This window comes from Cavia porcellus, unplaced genomic scaffold, assembly GCF_034190915.1.
Source record: "Cavia porcellus strain 051 isolate PalLab524CR breed Dunkin Hartley unplaced genomic scaffold, mCavPor4.1 scaffold_26, whole genome shotgun sequence".
Taxonomy (NCBI): domain Eukaryota; kingdom Metazoa; phylum Chordata; class Mammalia; order Rodentia; family Caviidae; genus Cavia; species Cavia porcellus.
In genome coordinates this window covers 31,203,016-31,223,830 of record NW_026947509.1, presented here as the reverse complement: position 1 = coordinate 31,223,830, position 20,815 = coordinate 31,203,016, and the positions used below count along the sequence as shown (strand labels likewise).

Sequence of the window (20,815 nt, the reverse complement as noted above, 5' to 3'; positions counted from 1 at the left end):
TTCTCCATTAGGGTTTGTTCTCACTGGAAGATGACTCCTGGGGTCTGTTTGATGTAACACGGGCACGGCGGGCACCCAGTTTTGAAACAGGAAAGGTGTCCTGCTGAGGGTGGCTTGGATTGTGACCAGACTGGACCAAGAGGTCAGCCAAGAGCTGGTTTGTTGTTTTGTTTTCCTGGTCCTAGGGATTGAACTCACCCTTTGCGTATGTTAGGAAAATGCTCCATCACTGATCTATAACCCCAGCCTCCAAAAGCTGACTTTAGAGAAACAAAAAGGGGGAGGGGGGGAGGGAAGGAAGAGGAAACAGAAGGAAAGAAAGAGGAAAGCTTGTGCTGGAACAAAGATAGTGAATTTCTCCTTAGGAGAAGGGGTTGCATGTCCATGGGAAGACCCCACTGAGGTTTAGCTAAAGCTGTATGACTGAGCTGGTGTCGCTCTGGAAGAGCTCCTCTGGGCAGCCTCTGCTCATGGGATGCTGTGTCATCAGCCTTGAACTGTAATCTGTCTGACAGCAATGCTGTGTAAAGGGAGGTGAATAGCAGTTTAGGTATGGACATCTCAAAACAATACCTGCCCAGCACTGTGGCACACATGCACACTCCCAGGACTCTGAAGCTGAGGCAGAAGGATCATAAATTCCAGCCCAGCCTTGGAGCTTGGTGAGACCCTGTCTAAATGTAAATAAATGTGTCGAGGTGCCCACTTTAGCTTTTTCTCTCCCTACCTCCTCATAACCTTCCACCCTCTTTCCATCTTTAGTTCACCCATCTCCTTTCTCTACCCGCTGGTTGGTGTATGTCCAGTGAGGGTCAGGCACATGATGTCCTTAAAGACAGCCCCAAGCTTGTCCACAGTAATTGGAGGGCCTGTGACCCATTGACTTGTACACACACAGTTAGCGCACAATTGGCACACAGGCAAGGTCTCTGGGACATGCAGCCCCTGCCATGGGTCCCTGGCTCACCAACGGTCACCAGGCTGGCCTAACCACCTGAGGCCTTCGAGAACACAGTGTCCCTGCCCCTGCTTGCTGCCTCTGGCTTTTGCTCTGATTTTACTGATTTTTTTTTTTAACTGCTACCTTCAGATTTCTTTTTCACTCCTAAGTCACAGATTCCCAACTACATAGATAATTTGGTAATTAATTTCTCCTTAATAAACGAGGTTAATGATCACTGTAATTTAAAACTGAGCACGGGAACATTAGGGGATCTTCTGTTTGTTCCTGGAAGATTTTACAGTCCTATCCTTTATGGGATCCTGCAGGTGGACCCCGGTGGTCCCCGAGGAGGGGCCACCCCAGGAAAAGGGCAGTTGGTGATGCCTCGGGTGGTAGTGGCACCAGTGATGAAGACAAGTATGTTGGGACTCCTAGCTCCATGTGTCCTGCTTTGCAGTGTTTTTGTGAGACCATTAGAATTGACCTCAGGCCACTTGACATGCAGGGTTATTTTATCAGACATCTAATTCTTACCTAACGGTGCTCCTTCTGAATCACCCAGGGGCACCACGGCTCCATGTGGCTCCACATGGCTGTCACTATGGCTCTGCTGTGATAGTCCTCCTTCCCTCTCTCCTCCCTTGCTTCCTCCCTCCATGATGCTTTTGGGTCATCATCCCTGTGCCCCACGTTCCCCCCAGTCCCACATGGAGCCTGAATCATGTGGCTCACCCCAGGGCTCTGCTCATTCCACAAGAGGCCAGGGAGCTGAGGGGTGGGGGAACAGGGCAGGGAGAGAACAGGCACCCTGGGACCCCTCTCCCCACCACGGGAGCTGTGAAAACAGCACAGCAATGCACTGTTGTGTTTGAGCTGGGGAAGGTGCTGCCCATTTTCAGCAGCCCGCTGCGGGAGGGTGAGCTTTTGCATACAGGCCGTGGCAGTAGGGTAGACTGAAAAGAATACTGGTGGCAGAACCATCATCTGCCAGGTGGCCTCTGTCCAGACCTGCAGATGGGGCAGCAGTGTGCCAGTCACCAAGCTAGAGTGTAGACATGAAGCCTGGGTCGGGCAAGGTAGACTCCAGAGCCTTTGGAGGCCCAGTTCTAGAATGCAGGAGGGTCCAAGGGTGTGCCCACCCCATCCTATCTGTTCACATGGGGGTCATGGACAGCGAGGCCGCCATGATCCCTGAGCGTGGAGGCAGTTCCCCAGGGCGGAGAGGGGACTGAGATGTAAGCCTGCGAGGCATCCTGCTTAGAGGAGCCCACAAAGGAGGTGCCAAAGAGGAGTCCTCTGCAGAGGGGCCCCAGGGAAGCTGGGGGTCCTGAAAGCTGAAGGAAAGATGTGAGAGGAGGAAGTGACCCACAATGCCAGGGGCTGCCCAGAGGTCAAGTAGAAGCATGTGACCCCGCATCCGGGAAGCCACCCATAACCCCAGGTTCCTTACAGGGCAGGTTCAGCCAGGGGCAGGGGCAGAGTATAAGGAGGACGGGGAGGTGCTCTCAGTCCCAGGGCACACCCATACTACAGGCTGGGTACACAGCCCAACTGAGGCTGCCCTGGATGGCCATTCCCGCTGCTGGCACCATGCCCATCCCTGGTGTCCCGCATGGAGGAGGTGAAGGAATGGGCAGAAGGGTCCAGGGTCCTTGTTCTGGACGTGGGGTGGGCTGGCGAGATGTCAGGGGCAGGGTGATTGTTGCTATGCGATGGGTCCTGAGCAGTGCCAGGGCCACACTGCTATCCGCTCTCCCCACCCTGCCGCTCCTTCACTGGGAATACAGCAGTGACACCTGACGAACGAGGCCTCACAGCCTGTTTCCCTCCTCCTCGTGATGGGCTGGGCACTCAGCTTTGTACTTCAGCTCTTCCTCCTTCACACAGTCTCCTCTCCCTTCTGTCTGTTCTGCATTGTCTTGTAGTTCTGAAACAGTCTCTATGTTTTAGAGCAAAATACTCATAAATCAATTTCTTTCACTTGCATAGAAGGACTTAGTAGGGAAATTGGACAGCCACAAGGAAGAGTCAGTAAATTTTTTTTAAAGGCTGCTGTTTTTTGAGACAAAATTTCACTATGCAGTTCAGTCTGAACTCGAACTTGCAGCAACCTTCCTGCCTCAGCCTCCTGGTTGTGCACCCACCCCCACCCCCGCTGCTGTTTTGAAAATAGCAATTTATGAAATGCTGTGATTTCATTTCTGTATGTGTGCAATTCATGTGTGAGATCGGTTAACTCCACGGACAGGATCTTAGTGCTTAGCACATGGCTCAAGCTCCGTGCAGTTGTCCAGAGGTTTCTCTGCACAAATGCTATACTCAGGAGCTCCCTCCGTCCTTCTGCCTCCCTGGGGGAAGGACAGAGCATTCATTTATATTTGGAATTTTATAAAGCAAATATTTGACTTGTCTGGAAAAGCTTCTCAGATCTTCACAGAGCATGAGAAGCATGTTGAGAAAATGTCCACGAAACTCGCCAGTCCTGCGTCCTGTTCTGTGGGATTTGAGCTTCGTAAGTTTCCTACCAGTCTCATGATTCACATTGCCCTAAGCCCAGAGGAAGCTTAACTCTGACGCTGGCAGCGTGAGCCAAATGCAGAGTGGCTGACAATCAAAAAACTGTTTTTTGCTCTTTTTCTTTGAAGCAAAAAAAGGAAAGAAATGAGCAGTCCTCCAGGTGATCTGATTTTAATTTAGTTTACTCCTAGGCTTTAGGATTTCAGTGCACCTCTGGGTCATGCTTTGCAGCTCTTGGAATCTGATCTTAGATTTTATTTTTGAGTTCATGTAATGATTTTTAAAATATTCTAATACAAATCTTCAAAGATGCCCGGTCAATACGCCAATGGTGGTGAAATGACAGAGTGCCGTGATATTCCTCTGTAATTTGAACGTGATTAGCTGATGAAGGTTATGATCAATACACTATGGGAAGATAAATTCATTGACACCGTCCTTTCAGGATGATAAGGGCCCTGTTGGAGGTGGGATGTAACTAATGAAGCTGCCGCTTCATCTCCAGGAGCCGTTTTTTATTTATCTCGTTTTCACTTAATCATATTTATACTGTCATTCATTTCCTTGAAAACCATAAGCGGCGGACAAACCAGCTCCTTATTAAAATTGTGTTCATTTGGAAAAGAAATTATCCAAACACCATGTGGGATCCTTCCACTTTATAACCTCTGGTCAGGGAGAGATGAAGGTGCCCTCTCCTGGGCACCGTCGGGGAAAAGCAACACCGTGGGCAAAGACAAGATTGAGCATCACCAAACTTAATTACAGCTGCTCCCCAAAGACGTGCATCCACACGAATAAAAACCGTAGTTATCCTCCCGCAGTGACACCTATTGGTGTAGGAAGAGTTTTCTAATCGTTGACTTCCTTTCCAATTAAATTCAATATGCTTTATCAGTGAGCCTGTTTGCCAAGAGAAGTTATGGCTGGTTGAATTTAGATTTGTATTGATTAAGATAAACTTGCCGTGTGCGTGGTAATACGTTTAAGTCTTAAAAACAGGTCTCTGATATAATTACGTGTACTTGAATGTAATTCTATATACTGTCACTTGTAAAGAATAATTCTTTAGGCAGTGCAAAAAAAATAAATAAATAAACAGAGAAAGAGTTTTGGCTTTCCCAGGGGTTGAAATTCCCAGTCACAGTTGGGATTGTCTGTACGCTGCATAACTGGGAAGCCTGCTCTGTGAGGTCAGGACACCGAGTGCTGGGGTGTGGCCCTCTATGACCTGTTCCTTCTGTGTCCTGCAGCATTTAGCTGGGGGCAAGAGGCAGTGCTGGGAGCTGTGACAGTTAGTCAGGTGCCCAACTGAAAATCATCACAAGAACGGAACAGTGGGCCCTAGGGGTCATGTCCACTCTCTACAATGTCCCATCACCGGGAGACCAGCTTCACATTGATGTCTTTCGTCTCTCTGTTGCCAGTGGCCCAGAAGATTGTAGCCACCAGGAAGAAGCAGCAGCTGTCCATCGGCCCTTGCAAATCCCTGCCCAACTCTCCCAGCCACTCCTCGGTCTGCTCAGCACAGGTGTCAGCCGTGCACATAAGCCAGGTGTGTTGGCAGCTCCAGGGAGCTGGGTGGGGTGGTGTCCACAGGGCGAGTTTATTGTATTTTTTGCAACTTTGTAAATAACAGCAGGCTTGTAATTGCCTTTACGTTTCCTTCAGAAACTGCTGTGGCCAAGCGGTTTTTATGGGAATCATTCTTTAACGTTTTCTGTCTCCATGCTGCGAGTGCTACGAGGCGTGCTGTCATAGGGAGGGAGGGGCAGCACCAGGTGTGTGCCACTGTCTCTGCTGTTGATTTAAATCACCCTGCTCTGGTCTGCTAGTAGGTTGAACAGTTGTGAGTACATCTTAATAGCGAATCCCACTTTAGGCTTAAATTTGGTAGCATCATTCAGTTATAATTACCATCTCCCTCAGGCCCTATCCAATGATCTTTCCATAACAACAGTTTGCTAAATTATTTACTTGGAAACAAGTGATGTAATGGTCACTTGCAAGAATGGAACCAGAAGCTATTAAGAAGACTGTTGCCTTCATTTGGCCTATGCTTGTTTTCTTATTAAGCTCTCTTAGATGGGTATGTTGCTGGCACCTGTCCCCTGAAGGCTGCAGGGAGACGGCTTAGTGCCACATCTTTAGGACACTCAGGAACTCATCATGCAGCTGTGTTTTCAGGTGGGCTCTGCTGCAGCACGGTCACCAAGGTCTGCATCTTCATTGTTGGCATCTCTGTGAAGTGTGATGCGTGTTTTTCACCTTAGCACTTTGATTTCCAAATCAAAGTCATTTTTTACAATTCATTGTGGTTCTGGCTAGACGAAACTCCAATGGTGAAGGAACCAGAGAGCCCATTTAGTTTAAGCAGCTTGATTTTTCAGGAAAAAGAAACATAGTTATGTGTTTAACTCTTAGAATTTTTAGGAGACCACGACTTTTCCATACGAGGGCACTGTTGCTGGCAGAGCGCCGCTGTGCACTGAGGCTGGGTACTGGGATAAGACCCAGTAAGGACAGAACGGACTTGGGACTGAGCAGCGGACAGAGCCATCGGTGCTGTCTGGGCTATCGCACCTGTGTCCCTTTGGTGTGACCTGCTGATTTGTTGGTTATGACCCATCTTGAGAGGGTGACCTAAAACTCCAGGAGCCTGTCATTCACGAAACCTTGGTTTCCCATTGTTACAGACAAGCAATGGAGGTGGGAGTTTAAGTGACTATTCCTCCTCCGTCCCATCCACTCCAAGCACCAGCCAGAAGGAGCTCCGCATCGATGTCCCTCCCACAGCCAACACCCCGACGCCCGTCCGGAAACAGTCCAAGCGCCGGTCCAACCTTTTCACAGTGAGTGTCAGCCCTGCGAAGGCGCCTGAGGAGGGTGCACAGAATTCCCCTGCTGAGGAGCGTAGACTCTAGCCTAACTAAGTTCATGAGCACCACACTGAATTCTTGGGATGTCTAAGAAAATGAGGGTTTGGCCATGGAATAGAATTTCTCAGGGTGGAAGGTGGCGGTACATGTGTTGAGGTGAAGCATGAGTGACCCGTGTAAAGGTCCTGCTCATCCGGGGACTCCCCTGGCCTCCCCCGTAAGGACTTTTAAGAGACAGTACACTGCTGGAGTGTGCACTGACTTCAGATAGGAGGAGAGTGCTTGGTTGTGCGCAGCAGCCAGTGGTGAGGCTGGGTGGCCGTTCCGGCTGGCATCACCAGCCCGAGGTTCCTAGGGGTTCTCTCGCTCAGATCCCCCTCACAGGGCCCTTTCTCCAGAGTTTCCTAGGGAACATTTTCAAAGTGACCAGCAGACACCTGGGCTCAAATTGTGAAGCTCAGACTCTGCACATGGAGCCCCAGCATGTGTAGTTTTTAAGAGTTTCCAGAGCGATTGAAATGTAGAAATCCCTGAACCACAGAAGAGGTCCAAGTGCTGCTGCCCTGTCCCTTCTTCCTGCACAGAGCAGACATCACCAGTTGGTCACAGAAGGCTTTGCAGTGGAGCCCAGAACACCAAGCAGAAATGCTGTCCTGTGGCTTGGACAGTCCTCCCTGAACTGGTCCTGAGCATTGTATTGTTTGAGGCTAGTGGTTCCTCAGCCAGCATGGTTTTGCTATCCAGGGACTATCCCAGTAACTTCTGGGAACATTTAGGGCCATCACCCTGTGAGCAGGGGTAAGGTGCCACAGGCATCCAGGGATGCCTCAATGCTAGTAGTGCCTGCTTGAAATCTTTAGGTCTCCCCTTCTGGTGGACTGAGACTGACTTAAACACAGGAGATGTAATATTCCTTGTCGTGAATGGAGGACTCGCCAGGGGTAGCTGGGAGTCCATTATGTGATCTACCCTGTTTGGGGATGGCTGGCTCTGTGCTGGGCACAGGAGTCCTATGAAGTCAGGCAGATGCCCCACCCTCTCCTGCTGCATTTGTAGTGGTCTCCACCAGACAGGTGGTTATGGCTTCCAGGCTCCTGCAGACAGCACCTGCCCTCCTGCCACCCCCCACATCCCCTGCTGGTGGCCAGTGGCCTGGACTACCCAGCTCTGGCAGGCACTGCTGCCCAGGTCCAAGGTGAATACATCAGACAGACCAGGCCCAGCCTCTGCCTTTGCTGCTGGTGGCCATTCCACCTTAGCTAAAGGATGGGCCTTTGCTGAGCTGGGGCCAGGCGTGTTTCAGCAGTGGTCAAAGGAGCCTTTGTAGCCTTGCTGTTATTTCTCACTACCAGTATCGTGAGCATGACTTGTGGTAGTGTTGAGCAAAAACAGTTGTAGGTCCACCCAGTGGGTTGGGAGGGAGTTGTTTTGATGCCTCGATGCGGATGTTTATCTATCTGCATAAATGGTACCTGATGGAGGTGCTGTACAGTAAAATTCTTTCAGATACGTGCATCACAGAAGCCACCTACATGGCTGTGCCTACCTCTGTCAAATACCTGTAAGGCTGCTTTACACCCGAGGTGGGGCCCATGGTGGAGAAGGGACACTCACACACGGACACACCCACATACAGAATAGCTATGCACACAGTGGGTCTGAGAAGCCAGCTGCTGGAGCTCAGCTGGGACCTGAGGGGGTGCTAGCACAGTGGGCAGCTTGAACCGCAGGACCAGTTTCTGTGCTTGTCTCTAGTGACCATGGGAGTGGCGTGGGAGAGAACAGGCAGCTTCTGGCACCTGCTCAGAGCCAGTTTTGCTGCTTGTGGACTTTGGTTTCTATCCTGTGACAGACATAAAGAACAAACCCAATGGAAATTCTCTTTCGACTTAGGCCTTACCCAAGTCCCCAATCTCTGAAAGGGCGGCTTGCAGCTGGAATGTGCCACAGAATAGTGTGCAAGACCCTGACAGCAGATAACTGCCAGCCCTGGTGGCTTGTGTTGGAGACCACTTACTTTATTTTCAGGAAGGAAGAAGGAAAATAGCCCAGCAACACAGCAGCTGCTCACTGCTGAGTGCTGGCTTTGCTCAGCAGGTAGGAGGCTTGCTGGTGGCGGGAGTCAGCCACGTTCACCAGAAAGCAGTTGGCAGCAAAGCGAGGGGGTCCCACATAGTACACAGAGGTGAGGTCTGTGGAAGCTGCCCATGTACTTGCACACACACTTGCACACCCTGAGAGGCATCCAGAAAGCTATGGTGACACAGGCTAGGTGAGGCACATGTATCAGCCACTGGAAATTTCTTGTCACAGTGATGGATGTTACTGTTGATGGTGTCCTTGTTCACACCACAGCTGCCTATGAATCTGAGCATTGCCTGTGCTTGTTCTCCTCCTCTGGTGTCACTAACAGTTGGAAAATAAACAGCTTTAAAAATGGCATCCTGCTGCCCAGCTGTCAGCAGCGGGGGCAGAAGTTGGGGCTGATGCAAGAATTTAGTGTGCCAGCAACCGGAACCCCCAGCACAGGGCAGTGTGCAGGCCCTTCCTGGGTGAAGCAGGTGATGGCGACATGAGAGGAGGCCCTGAGTATTCTTCAGGTGAAGATCTGGGAACATGAACTCCACTAGATGTCAGTGTCATCCAAGGAAAGCAAAGGAGGCAAATTAATTTTGAAGTATAAACAATTAAGACACTAAATTCTTATCGTCACCAATTGGCTTCTAATTTCAAATAAGTAAAATCTCATACAGTCTGGGTCCCTGGGGTGGTCCGTGGTCCTGGGCTTTGATGGTATTTATTTCACAGTAGCCAGCAGTAGGGAGAGAGATGGGAGGCACTGTTCACCTCACTCATTAGAGACTTGCATGGGGCCATAGCTGGGTCATGCACACATCGTTTCTGAAGACCTTTCTTGCACGTTTTATAAACTAGACCATGTGTACCAATCTGGGCTAACATGTTCTGCTCCCAGATGTTGCTATTTGCACATACACATATTTTGAAACATAGAGCATGTGTACCATATGTGAAATGGTATAAACTTAGAATCTCTCTAGTAGCAGCAGACTATGTGTCACCTTTGTGGTAGAAATTACACTTTACTGACAAAAATGTTAAGAAGTCTATCTTCACTTAGTTTTCTGGGGAAAAAAAAACCCTAACATTAGAAGACTGTCCACTTAATCCCTGGCTTTGTAGTACTGATTCTTACAGCAGGCAGTTTCGGAGCCCCTGTTTACATGTGGTTGAGCTATTGTATTGGAAAACGTTTTCAAACATTGGGGAATAAAAAAACCCATGTGTACTCACCACAGTTCATCAGATACAGACCTCTGCTGCTGCTGCCACTGCTGCCGATCTCTAGGAGAGAAGCAAATCATAACGCAAAGCCCAAGCTGTCCAGCTGTCCCCTCCTGCCTCTTCCGGAGATAGGCGGGTCCCTGAATCCTGTGTATGGGATCTATGTCTAGTGCACGTGTACTTGTGTGATATGTGCATTGCTTTGCTTGTCTGTGAGCTGTACAGCAGCAGTGTCGTTGATGTGGTGTTTTTCAAAGCTTGCTGTGTGATGCCGATGCCATTAAACAGACCTAAACACACCGGTATCCATGTGTGGTGGAAAACATAAGAGCTCCCTGAAAAAACAAGACATCGAGGTTCATTGTGTTAATAGAATTACTTGAATGGCACTTGGGACCCTCATAGAAGAGAGCCTGGGTGTGGTGGGTTCTGCTGGCCTTCGCCTTGCTGGGAAAGGGGAGAGCAGATTTCCACTGGGTCCGGAGGGCTCTTGTTATAACACTGCTGTTTGGTATCAAGCAGGTATCCATGGAAATCCCTTGATGGCTTCTTTCACCTTGCAAGGGGAAGTTAAGCATTTTTGTAAAGCAGCAGGTGATGTCAGATTCCCTTACCTCCCTCTCTGTACTGGCCGTTCTGGAGACTGAGCATCTCAGAAGGGAGACCTTCTGAGATGGTTATGTTTCTGGTAGTGGGCAACAGGCTTGACCAGGACATGGTCAGTCCTGATCCACAGGTGGAAACCAGGAGTGTGCAAGAAAGCAAGGAGACCTCACCAGGGATTTCTTCATGCTGGAGTCTTTTATGTCCCCTGGACTTGGTTTAGTTATTGGCTTTCAGCTTTATCGATGCAAATTAGAGAAGCTGCTTTGATGGATCGATCATGGAGCTCTCCCCTTCACCTCTGCTCCTGCTTGCAGTTTTATTCATCTCTTAATTTGTGATCAGATACTGAGTTCTTTGCTTTCCTGTCCTGTCTATCTGCCTTTCTGTCTGTCTCTTTCTTTTCCTTCTTTCCTCCCTTTCCTTCCTTTCTTCCTTTGTTGCCAGTACTAAGGCTTGAACTCAGGGCCCTTGCCCTGAGCTGTCTCCTTAGCCCTTTTATTATTGGTTATTGTCAGACATGTCTCTGTTAGTTACCCAGGCTCTACTTGAACTTGCGATCCTCCTGCCTCGGCCTCCCAGGTGCTGAGGTGACAGGCACATGTCCCCTGCCCAGCTTCTTCACCATTTGCACGCTGAGTTGTGCCATCAGCCCTTTCTTCCTGCTTCTGGTGCCTGCTAAAGCCTGCTCTGAGAAGGGGCGGCTGTGGGGACAGATGCGCTGCCTTGGGGAAGATGTTAACTTTCTTTAAATGTTTGTTTTGTTAATTATTCTGGTTAGCAGAGAATAATGAAGATGGATTTCCAAATTTAGTAACTTAGAATTTATAAAATTCCTGGAGGATTATTGATGGTCTTTATTGGCTTAATTTTTTTAAGTGTACTACGGTGAGCTGAAATTTAGACTGTACCTAGAAACCTCAAGTGTCAACTTCCTGAGTACTGCAGCACCAGAGAATTTCAGGCTGCCTGTTGCTCTGGCTGTATGTTACTAATTGAAGCATTAATGAAAGAGAAAAGCAAACCCCTAAACTGAAACTGAAGTTCTTGAAGAGTTGGTAAACATATCTACTTTCCTCCTAGCCCAGAGAGATACATTTTTTTGTTTGTTTGTTTGTTTGTTTTATATGGTGGCAACTTCTCATTGGTTACTTTTTCCATTTCCTGTCATCTTTATCCAGGCATTTACTGTCCTAATGAGCAAAGGTACCCAGTGCCTGGTGCAGAATAAGTGATCAGTAACTGCGAGCGCTTCACATCACCGAGGAAGCCTATATCCTACACCCCTGGGAGCCCCTCCCTGGCCTCCGTCCTAGTTTTGCAGAAGCTGCCCCTGGAATGCTAGGCCTGTCCCATGAGCCTTTGCTTTATGCTGCCCTGTGACATCCATCGCCCCTTTCAAATATTTCCTTTAAACATCAGCTGCTCCATCCCGAATGGCTTTGAAACGGGATTTCATCAGCTGTTCTCTGAGACACCGGACACCGGGTCTCTCCATTTCATATATCATCTCGGATTTGAAAAGCACATGAAAATGTTTCTCCATTTTCAATATTGCGTGAGTAATGTTCCCATTGAAAAGTAATGGAGTGAAGTTGTCACTTGTCAGCACCATTATTAAGGAGGACGAGTCTCAGATCTTTCTCTCATAATAAAATAAATCTGTCAGGAAATCATCGTGCTCACTTCCTTGTGCCATCAGGAGGTGGAGACTTGCGCTATGGCACTCCTGCAGCTGGGTCGAGGGGTACCTTGAGTGGCGGGGGCGTCACTGGGCCATGTGCAGCCCCCTCGGGTCCCCTCCAGCCACCAGCTTGAGCTGTCCGCCTGACATCCTTGGAGATAACTAGCTAGCGAACTTGGCAAACAAACAGAGTTGCTCATTGTTCCCCGAACAATGACACTTTGTGGGTTTTCAATATTTCTCCCTTTATTATGTGTCGTGGCACTGTGCACTGCTCTAACTTGGAAATCCCTGTGTCCTGACCATCCCAAAGCAATAAACGGAATTATCACCCACACCTTGCTGCTAATCAGGGGCGTACCATTCGCTCGCACATTTGAGTCGTAATAGAATTTTTTTCAATCATTCAGACATGAATTAAATACGTACATGCACAGAGTCGGTTTCTGAAACTAGCCACAAGGAGCCCCTTTCTTCCCCGTCTCTATTAACGGCCGCTTTTGTGTGTGTGTTCTTATTGGGCATTTCTTTCCTCGATGGTCCATTGGTTTCTAGTAATTGAATTCTGAACTCTTTAAAAACGAATTAAAAGATAATCTTGCAATCCTCTTGGAAAAGTCGAGAGGAAAGTTGAGAACATTCTCTCTGGTTCGACAAGGCCTTGCGGAGGAGCCACCCGGGGGGTCGCCTGCCCACCACGTGGTCCAGGCGCTACTTCAGCATCGGGGTGTCGGGGAGCGGGCAGCAGATGCAGAGTGTGTCCCTTAGCATGGCCCTTCCCCGAATGCTGACTTTGCTTTGCTTTACAGTCTCGGAAAGGGAGCGACCCAGACAAAGAGAAGAAAGGCCTGGAGAGCCGTGCGGACAGCATCGGAAGCGGGCGAGCCATCCCAATTAAACAGGTACATGGTCCCCTCCCTGCCTGCACTGGCCACGCACCTTGGCTGGGCCGAGAGGATGCGGGCTCAGGCGCCTGAGTCCATTTGATGTGCCGTGTTGATGAATGTAGAGTCACTCACTTGACATCAATTAGAAGAGGTTCCTGTGAGTATTAAAACAGGATCATTAGAATAAGAAGACGAAATGTGACAAACAGATCTAATGAAGTACAGTCTGCCCGCCTGCATATGGAGTGTGCTCACAGGCAGCGCTGGCTTCAAAGGCTGCCTTTGTAGCGTGGCTTTGATTGGGCTGCTGGCCGCCAGGCGACAGGGGTAAATCAGATCACTGTACAAGAGCCCCTTGTGATCACAGGAATGGCCCGGCGTGGCCCTAATTTGCTCTCGCAGACGGACATCTGAACACTGTTTCAGGCTGGTCTGCGACAACGAGGCAATTAGTTGTGATAATCATAGCCCGCATGTCAGCTGCTCGCTCTTGTTTGTAATTTGCTAATGAAGGAATTGTAACTTTGATTAGGTTCGGTTTCATTTAGGCGTTATTATATAAAGGAACATTTACAGCGGTAATGCAGGGCCTTAATTAAACTTCCTCATTACACAACAGGACTCGAATTCAAGCATTTGTTTTGGCCTATGTTGCTAGCCTGAAATAGGATTTCATTAGCCCAGAAATCGGATGCCGAATGACTTCCTGTCTGCAGGGGAAAAAAAAAGAGGCAGCATTCACACGTGACGTATTTGAGTGTTTTATTTCTGAGGAGAAATAAGAATAGAATGTAGCCCCTCACCCTGGCCTCTGGAAATGTCATCTTTCAGTGGGTTAGAGGAAGCCAACTGATTTGGAGTGCGTTCTTTGGAGAAAAAAAGGGGAGGGACAAAAGCCTGCAGGCAGGATGAAGGCTACACATCCCGTGGATGCGGCTTGTGAGTGATCTGTTCCCCAGACTCCTCGACTCCAGGCACCAGCTACCTGCAGAGGGGGCGAAGTCCTTCCTTGGGGACAGCTGAGCTGTTGCAGCAATAGAGATTTCACCCATTAGAAATGAGCAGGCCTGTAGTTTGCTGTAGCAGGCGCCCAGGCAGTGCCAGCCTAAAGCTACCGAGGGAGGGCCACCAGCTCTTGGGTGAGACCAGAGCTGGAGCTGGGTGGAGCTCTTGCAACCCCCTCAGCAGCTGCTGGACTGAGTGGTTCTGCGAGCTCCTTCAGTCCCCTGCCTGCATAATGAAGTCACCAGGAGGCCTGGAGGGGCTGACCAGGGCCACCGCACCTCTGTGCATGTTCAGATACCAGGTGACCGATGTGCAGGAGAGCACAGGCCCCAGGATGGGAAATTCTGGTCCTTGCATTTCTCTGAAAACAAAACGCCTGCCTCTGTGCTGGTAGTGCCCGGGATTTTCACCATCAAACAAGTTTTTCACAGCTTCCTCCGCAGAGTTGGTTGATGCGCTCTTCTCTTATTTTATAACCCAACTCTTAAGATAATTTTAAAGTATAATTTTTATGTCCTAGATGTTACATCACCTAGAATTATGGCAGTTATTTAACATTTATTTATTTATTTATCTTTGGTGGTCTGCAGAACTGATGCCGGCATGTTGACCTAGGAGAAAAGTAAAGCTTCAAGTCCACGGTTCCCCTGTCCTACACACTGGGGACCAGGGACTCCTAGCTTGGCTTTCCTGAGCTCTTCCCATGCTTCCTGTCCTCCTCTGGCCTTGCAGGCGAGACTTTGAGTACCCGCTCAGACAAGCGCAGACCCCCAAGCACACAGTGAGCATTATCCAGGTCTTAGAAGCCTTTCCATTGTGAATCGGTTTCCTGGTCTGGTTGTGGTCTGGTTTCCTGGGAGTGACAATGTAGGGATCTCCTTAGCCCTCCAAAGTGCTCCCCAGAAGGCAGCAGGGGCCAGCTCCTTCCTGGGGTGCACCCTCGCCTGCCACTGTCCCACTGTGGCAGTACTCTGGGCCTCAAGCTCCTTCATCTGAACCCCTTGAAATCCTCAGCTGTGGTGATTCTGCAGAGAATGTTTCAGTTCCAGCACAATTGGGTCACCTTTTACTGTTCAGGGCACCCTCGGGGGAGCCTTCCTGCGGGTCCCGTGGTCAGAGGTGGGTGCTTCAGGGTTCATGATGCTGTGTATCCCTGCCCATGTGCACGCTTGTTTCTGAAGAGCTCAGATCATCTGAGAGCGGCTGAGTCACTCACCCTCTTGCTGCAGTCACTTCCATATGAGCATGAAATGGGTTGGCATGTCCACCTGGTGGGATCTTTCCCCAGGATTCTGGGAACTCACAGATTTCTGTGCTGAGTGTATGCAGTCAATTGTTATTTCAGTGCTGTCCACACTGCGTCCTGCTTCCCCTGGTGTTGCACGGTGGAGGTGGTGGTGTCACGCGTATCTCAGACACAATCTAGAGAAGGAGACTGCATGTTACAGGCCAGACAGCTAGACCAGGTTCCCCTGCCCCACCACAAAAAGCCCCCAGAGAGCTTTGGAAGCAGAGTTTCTTCCAAGCTAGAGATATGTGAACTCTGACCTCAGGCAGTATAGAAGGAATTTGTAAGCCTGCATCTGCAGGGAGGCACTTCTCCCATGAGGGGGAGAGCTCTCCTGATCCCTGCCCATCCCTGCAGGCAGCAGGGTGTTTGTCCCAGCATCAACCTGCACTCCAGAGTTGGGTCTGTGGCTGGAGTCCAGCGCTGGCCAAGGGGCCATGCACTTCTGGGGAGAGAAGTCGCTTTGGATTCTCACAGCCTTTGAACCGCTGGTGGTGGCCACAGCTTTGAGCATGGCAGACTCTGCTCCCAAACCCCACACCTTAACCCCCAAGCATCGAACTTTGGGGCTCAAATGTGGGGGTCTGTACTCCCCACTACCAACTTTATACAGATCACACTTGTGCCAGTGGATCAATGTCACTGTTTCCCCCGAAATTTTGAGGCTCATTTGTTTGAAAACCAAGGCTTTTAGCCCCAGTATGGGCCCCAGCCGAATTGTACTCAGTGACTTCATCATCCCCGCTACATTCCCCGCCCCCTCCCCTTTGAGATTTCTCACTGAGACTCTGACTCCTCTCCTGTCTCCCGGAGCGCCTGTCTTGCAGACCTGGGCCTGCCTTGTATTTTTGGTCTCTTCTGGGGTCCTGGGTGCAGTTGTTTTGGAGAGGTCTGGGTCTCTACTTACTCACAAGGATAAGGTCTATTCAAACAAAAATTAAAAAGCAAAGCAAGAAAAATAAAAGCCAAGAGCCCCGGCTCAATGGCGAGTGGGCTTGTCACGTATTAATTTTTCATTGCTGTGGAGAGTTGTACATACATAATCACTTGATTGCAGTGGGAGTTAGGGAGCTCCTGTGGTGTCATTTGCATAAATCTTGTTAAGTCAATGGCAGTTAATGAAGTACAAATGAGCCCGGAGAAGGTGACATGCAAATCGTGGGTGGCAGATGGGAGGTCTGTTTGGGGGACAGCAGCTGTGTGCGCTCCTTTCTTTCTTTCTCTTTAGCATTTTTTAATCTCTATATTTGAGTACAGACATATAGCCACACGCCTTGGCCTCTTCCCCTCCACTGACTGGCGGCCAGAGCCCGGCCTGCTTCTCCTGCTCCTGACGCTCGCTCTGTGTGCCGGCGACCGCAGGGCCTCACCTCCCGCTCAGCAGTGTGATTGTGAAATTTAAAAAACCTGATTGGTTTGTCTTGTCATGCTCGAACGTGTATTTTAGTTGGCGAAGGTGAACAAGAGAACTTCCTCATGCACAGAATCTTTGGAGGCAGTGCATGGTCTCTGGATGGGCCGGAGAGTCGAGATGCTGTCTTTGCTCTGCTTCAGTCTGGGATCTTGGCTTCCTTCTGTAGGCTGTCACTCCCATCAGGACTCTGAGTTGCGCCCTGAGGAGATTGCCCTTCCCAGGTGTGGTTAGCAACAGAAATGCAAGAGTGCAGTGTTCATGGGGTACCTCGGGCTGGCAAAAACCCCATTCCCATGCCAGCAGCACAGGGGTCCCCCTTGGCCTGGCTCAGCGGTGGCCCCAGTGTCCTGCCCATGGGAGGTTTTGTTTGAAGGACTTAGGCGCTAGCAGGACTTGTGCTGAGCTGTTAGACTTTTAGGCTGAGCGCTGCACCCACCTGCTAGTTTTGAAAGTCTTGGACTTGTCTTTTGATCTATTATTTGACCCTTTGAGGGTCTCTATACTTAAAAATGTGGGCAAAGAGGTGTGCAGAGAGCTGTGAGCCCCAAAGCAGCTGTGATGGGTGTGTGCCAAGGCCTCCCCACCCTAGAGCCAGCCACACTTGGTGTCTCCGAGGCAGGTTCGTGGCTCCTGGCTTCCAGAGGTCCCGCTACAGCCCTGCAATGAGGCATGCTTACCTTTGTGATGCTGAGTCTGCCCACCACGGGCCCAGCGTGTCCTAGTAAAACTTTCTTATCCACATCACATGGCTACCCTGAGAGTGCAGTCAGCCTTGAGGAGCCCTTGTCTCTTGGCAGCCACCTAAACATCCTTGCAGGAGCTCTCCTGTCAGTTTGCCACCAGGCCTCGCCCTGTCCTCAGGCTGTGCACGGTTTTGATTCTTCTTGGAGTGGAGAGTGGTGATTGTTACCAAAGTAAAAGCCACTTTGGGAGTTAATCCCCTGCCTGACAAGCATAGGCCACTGCCCTGTCTTGTCAGGTCCCTGGGTCAGCTTGAGGGGTTGGATTGTGTGGCATGGGCATCACCCAGGGTGCTCAGGATGCTTTTGACATTGCCTGAAAGTCGGGCACTGCCAGTGCTGGGCCCACTGCTGGCTCGGCTGCTGCTCCAGAATGCACAAACTGGAAGGCAGCCTGGAGCTTCCTCAAGCCCGGGAGACGAGAGCCACGCGGGCACTTCCTTGGGGCAGCATGCTAAGAGCAACATGGGCAGGGCTAAGTCGCCCCTAGAGGCCTCTGCAGGGGCAGGCTGGGGGCTGGTTCTTGCCTCAGCCAAGGTGAACACAGGACTGTGCCCCTGTGCAGATCCCCCCGCTGGGCCTGCGGGTAAGAGGTGGCAGCATGGGCACTGGTGGGCTTGGGCAGAGGCAGAGCAAGAAGGGGCCTGCAAAGCAGGTGTCGCTTCACCATGATGCTGGCTGGCTACGTGGGGGCTACTGTCCCTGCTTCAGTGTGGGGAGCCCTGTAGAGTGGCCCACAAGGCAGTACTACAGTATAAGGACGCCCAGCACAGAGGTCCTCGGAAGTTGCCAGAGCGATGTCTCCTCTCGGCAGCTGTGACCCTGTCCCCCCGGGAGGCTCCCTTCCCTCCTCCACCCTCTCCACCCTCTCTCTCTCTCTCTCTCTCTCTCTATCTCTATCTCTATCTCTATCTCTCTCCCTCTCCTCTTTTTCCTTTTTTGGTGGTGTTGGGGGTTGGACCTGGGACTCCTGCTCTGAGTTGTATCCTTAGTCAGTTAATTATTTATTCATTTATGTGAATTTAGGGTAGGGTCTAACTAAGTTAATAAGTCACCCAGGCTGGCCTTGAACTTGTGCTCCCTCCCAGAGTCCTGCACCGCCATTCCTAGCATCCTTTCTTCTTAATCCACCTCCCCATGGCTCAATAGTGTGGTCGTGACCTCTAATGGTGCTGACAGCAGCCAGGGCTCTCATACCCTACACTGAGTGCTGGCGACTCTGCTTGGGCCAGGTGCTGCCGTCCTCTGACCTGTGAAGCTCCACTCTGCCCTTCCCTGGTGACAGAAGCCAGGCTTGAGAGGGTGCAGTGTTTTCCCCACAGCAACGCTAAGGGCACACACACTAGTGATGGAATGCAGATCTGTCCCCCAACAGCTCTAGGGACAGGGACTACGAGGCCACCCCTCCTCCCAATGTCCTGTGATCGCCCCTCTACGCGCATTCCAGGGTCTCTTCCCCCTTGTGGGAGGTTATGTGCCTGGTTGGAGAGGGCCCTACCTGGAGAAGTCTGAATTTCCTGCCTCCCAGAGAGTCCAGTTGGAGGTGGGGACCCTGACATAGCACCAGCAGCTCAGCGGCCAAGGGGCTGGGAGCACAGCCCCATGTGACCCTGGAGCCATCTGTAGCATGCCTCTATCGCGGACCTTCTTGGTGCTACAAGGTAAGGCCACTCCTGTCCAGCAAGCTTGGGAACCAAGGGACCCATGGTCAGAGGCCCCGTGCACTGGACAGGAAACACAGCATTGAGAAGCTCCTGCCTGGGCTCTCCTTCGCCCTGGCCTACACTGTCACCAGCTCGCATCCCACCCTGCGTGACAACATTCAGAAGCAGTGGCCACGTGTGCAGTGGTGGCTCCTGCGGTTGTGTCACTCAGTGAAACCATCCCTGTCCTGCTGTGCGCAAGGATGTCCTTGCATCTTCACACAGTTGCGCCCATCACCTGCTGCTGTGTTTCTCAGACCTGCCCCAGTACCAGGCAGTGCCTGACAGTGTTACTGTCTGGAATACGACTGAGGGGTCCAATTCTTCTGTGACACTGGCAGCCCCGCCATGCACAGTGCATGCCGTCACTGTTCAGAGATTTTAAAACCTGTTAAAAACCCTTACGTTGGATTTGAAAAGCAGCCCTCCTGGCAGGCTTGGTGATGAACACCTATAATCCCCACCACCCGGGAGGCTGAGACAGGAGGATTGCCATGAGTTCAAGGCCAGCCTAACTGCATAGCAAGACCCTGTCTCAAAAAAGAAAGAAGGAAAAAAGAAAAGAGAAATGGAAAGTGTCCAGGAAAGGCACCTTCATTCAGCAGTGCCCACAATCATCATTCTTATCCAAGTTGTTTGTTTGTGTTTGCTGTATTGGGGATTGAACTCGGCATTGACACTGAGCCTGTCTTTTTTTTTTCATTTGAGGCAGGGTTTTGCTGTGTTGTCTCAGCCTCTAAGCATACTAGGATTTCAAGTGTGTGCCTCCATGCCTGGCACTAGAGCTTGTCTTAAACGTGGCTCCCCTTGTAGCCCAGATAGATAAATAGCTAGCTAGCTAGATAGATAGATAATAAATAGGATAATGCCCATAATGCCATGTGCTTTTATTTATTCTAGGCATAAAAGATGATGCTCAGGCAGATCCTTCCCTAATCCCTAAAGCAGACTGTTCTAGCTCTGGACCCCCCTCTGCAGGACTTGGAACCCTGCAGCGCTTACCAGGCTTCATACCCAGTGCAGCTTCTGCATGGAAGCAGAGGTCTCAGAGGACTTCCGAGCAAGGCTCGTAATTAAATCTGACCTCACTGCTGCATCACTCATGGCTTCCTGATCCGAGCCCTTCCCAAGAACACTCTGTAGGTCCTGTGAACAGGTGTGAGCCAAGGAGAGACACCGGAGTACCCGGTCTTGCCAGCACCTGACCTTGAACCCTCATTTTGGCTTCCAGAGCTATGGCAAAGTCAGTTTCTGTTGCTCAAGCCACTCAGCCTGGGCTCTTTTGCTGAGGCCTCCTGAACCTGCAGACCCAGGACGAGGCTGTCTCCAGGACCTGCCCTAAGAAAGGGCAGCCAGTTGAATTCCAGCCAGTTCCTAAACAGAAGTTCCTGGGGTCAGCTCAGCTCTGCGCAGAGCAAATATGGTAAAACCTTGGGTTTTGGGTAACTTACTCTGCCAGTGTTCCGCAAGAGGAGCAAATGTTTCTAATAAACTTTAACTTGATAAATAATGGTAGTGGGAGATGCCAAACATCAAGTGATCAAAACTGGGCCAGTGGTGTCCCCCTGCACTGTGTGTGTCTGTCTACCTGCCTGCCTGTCTGTCTGTCTGTCTGTCTCTCTCTCTCTCTCTCTCTCTCTCTCTCTCTCCCTCTCTCTCCCTCTCTCTCTCTCCCTGGGATTGTGAATGATTTTTCTCCTCATGCTTGGATGCTAGGTCTCAGGCCATGGCTTTTGGCAGGAATCAGCGATTTTTCAGAATGTCGGAAGGTGCCCACAGGAGCCACTAGGGTACTTTTCGTCACTTCAGAGCACCGATGGACAGGCCATTGCCTTCCCATAGGAGAGCG

At 50.5% G+C, this 20,815-nt stretch overlaps 1 protein-coding gene across 10 annotated transcripts in view; it reads left to right on the top strand.

Moving 5' to 3' along the window:
* Window positions 1-20,815, top strand: part of Agap1 (ArfGAP with GTPase domain, ankyrin repeat and PH domain 1) — a 488,546-nt gene that overhangs the window by 227,904 nt on the left and 239,827 nt on the right. For all 10 annotated transcript variants that reach the window (XM_003474578.5, XM_003474579.5, XM_013157542.3 and 7 more), the window contains 3 exons: window positions 4,888-5,015; window positions 6,157-6,312; window positions 12,739-12,831. In XM_003474578.5, coding sequence (XP_003474626.1) covers window positions 4,888-5,015; window positions 6,157-6,312; window positions 12,739-12,831 — 377 coding nt within the window. The remainder of the gene's footprint in view (window positions 1-4,887; window positions 5,016-6,156; window positions 6,313-12,738; window positions 12,832-20,815) is intronic.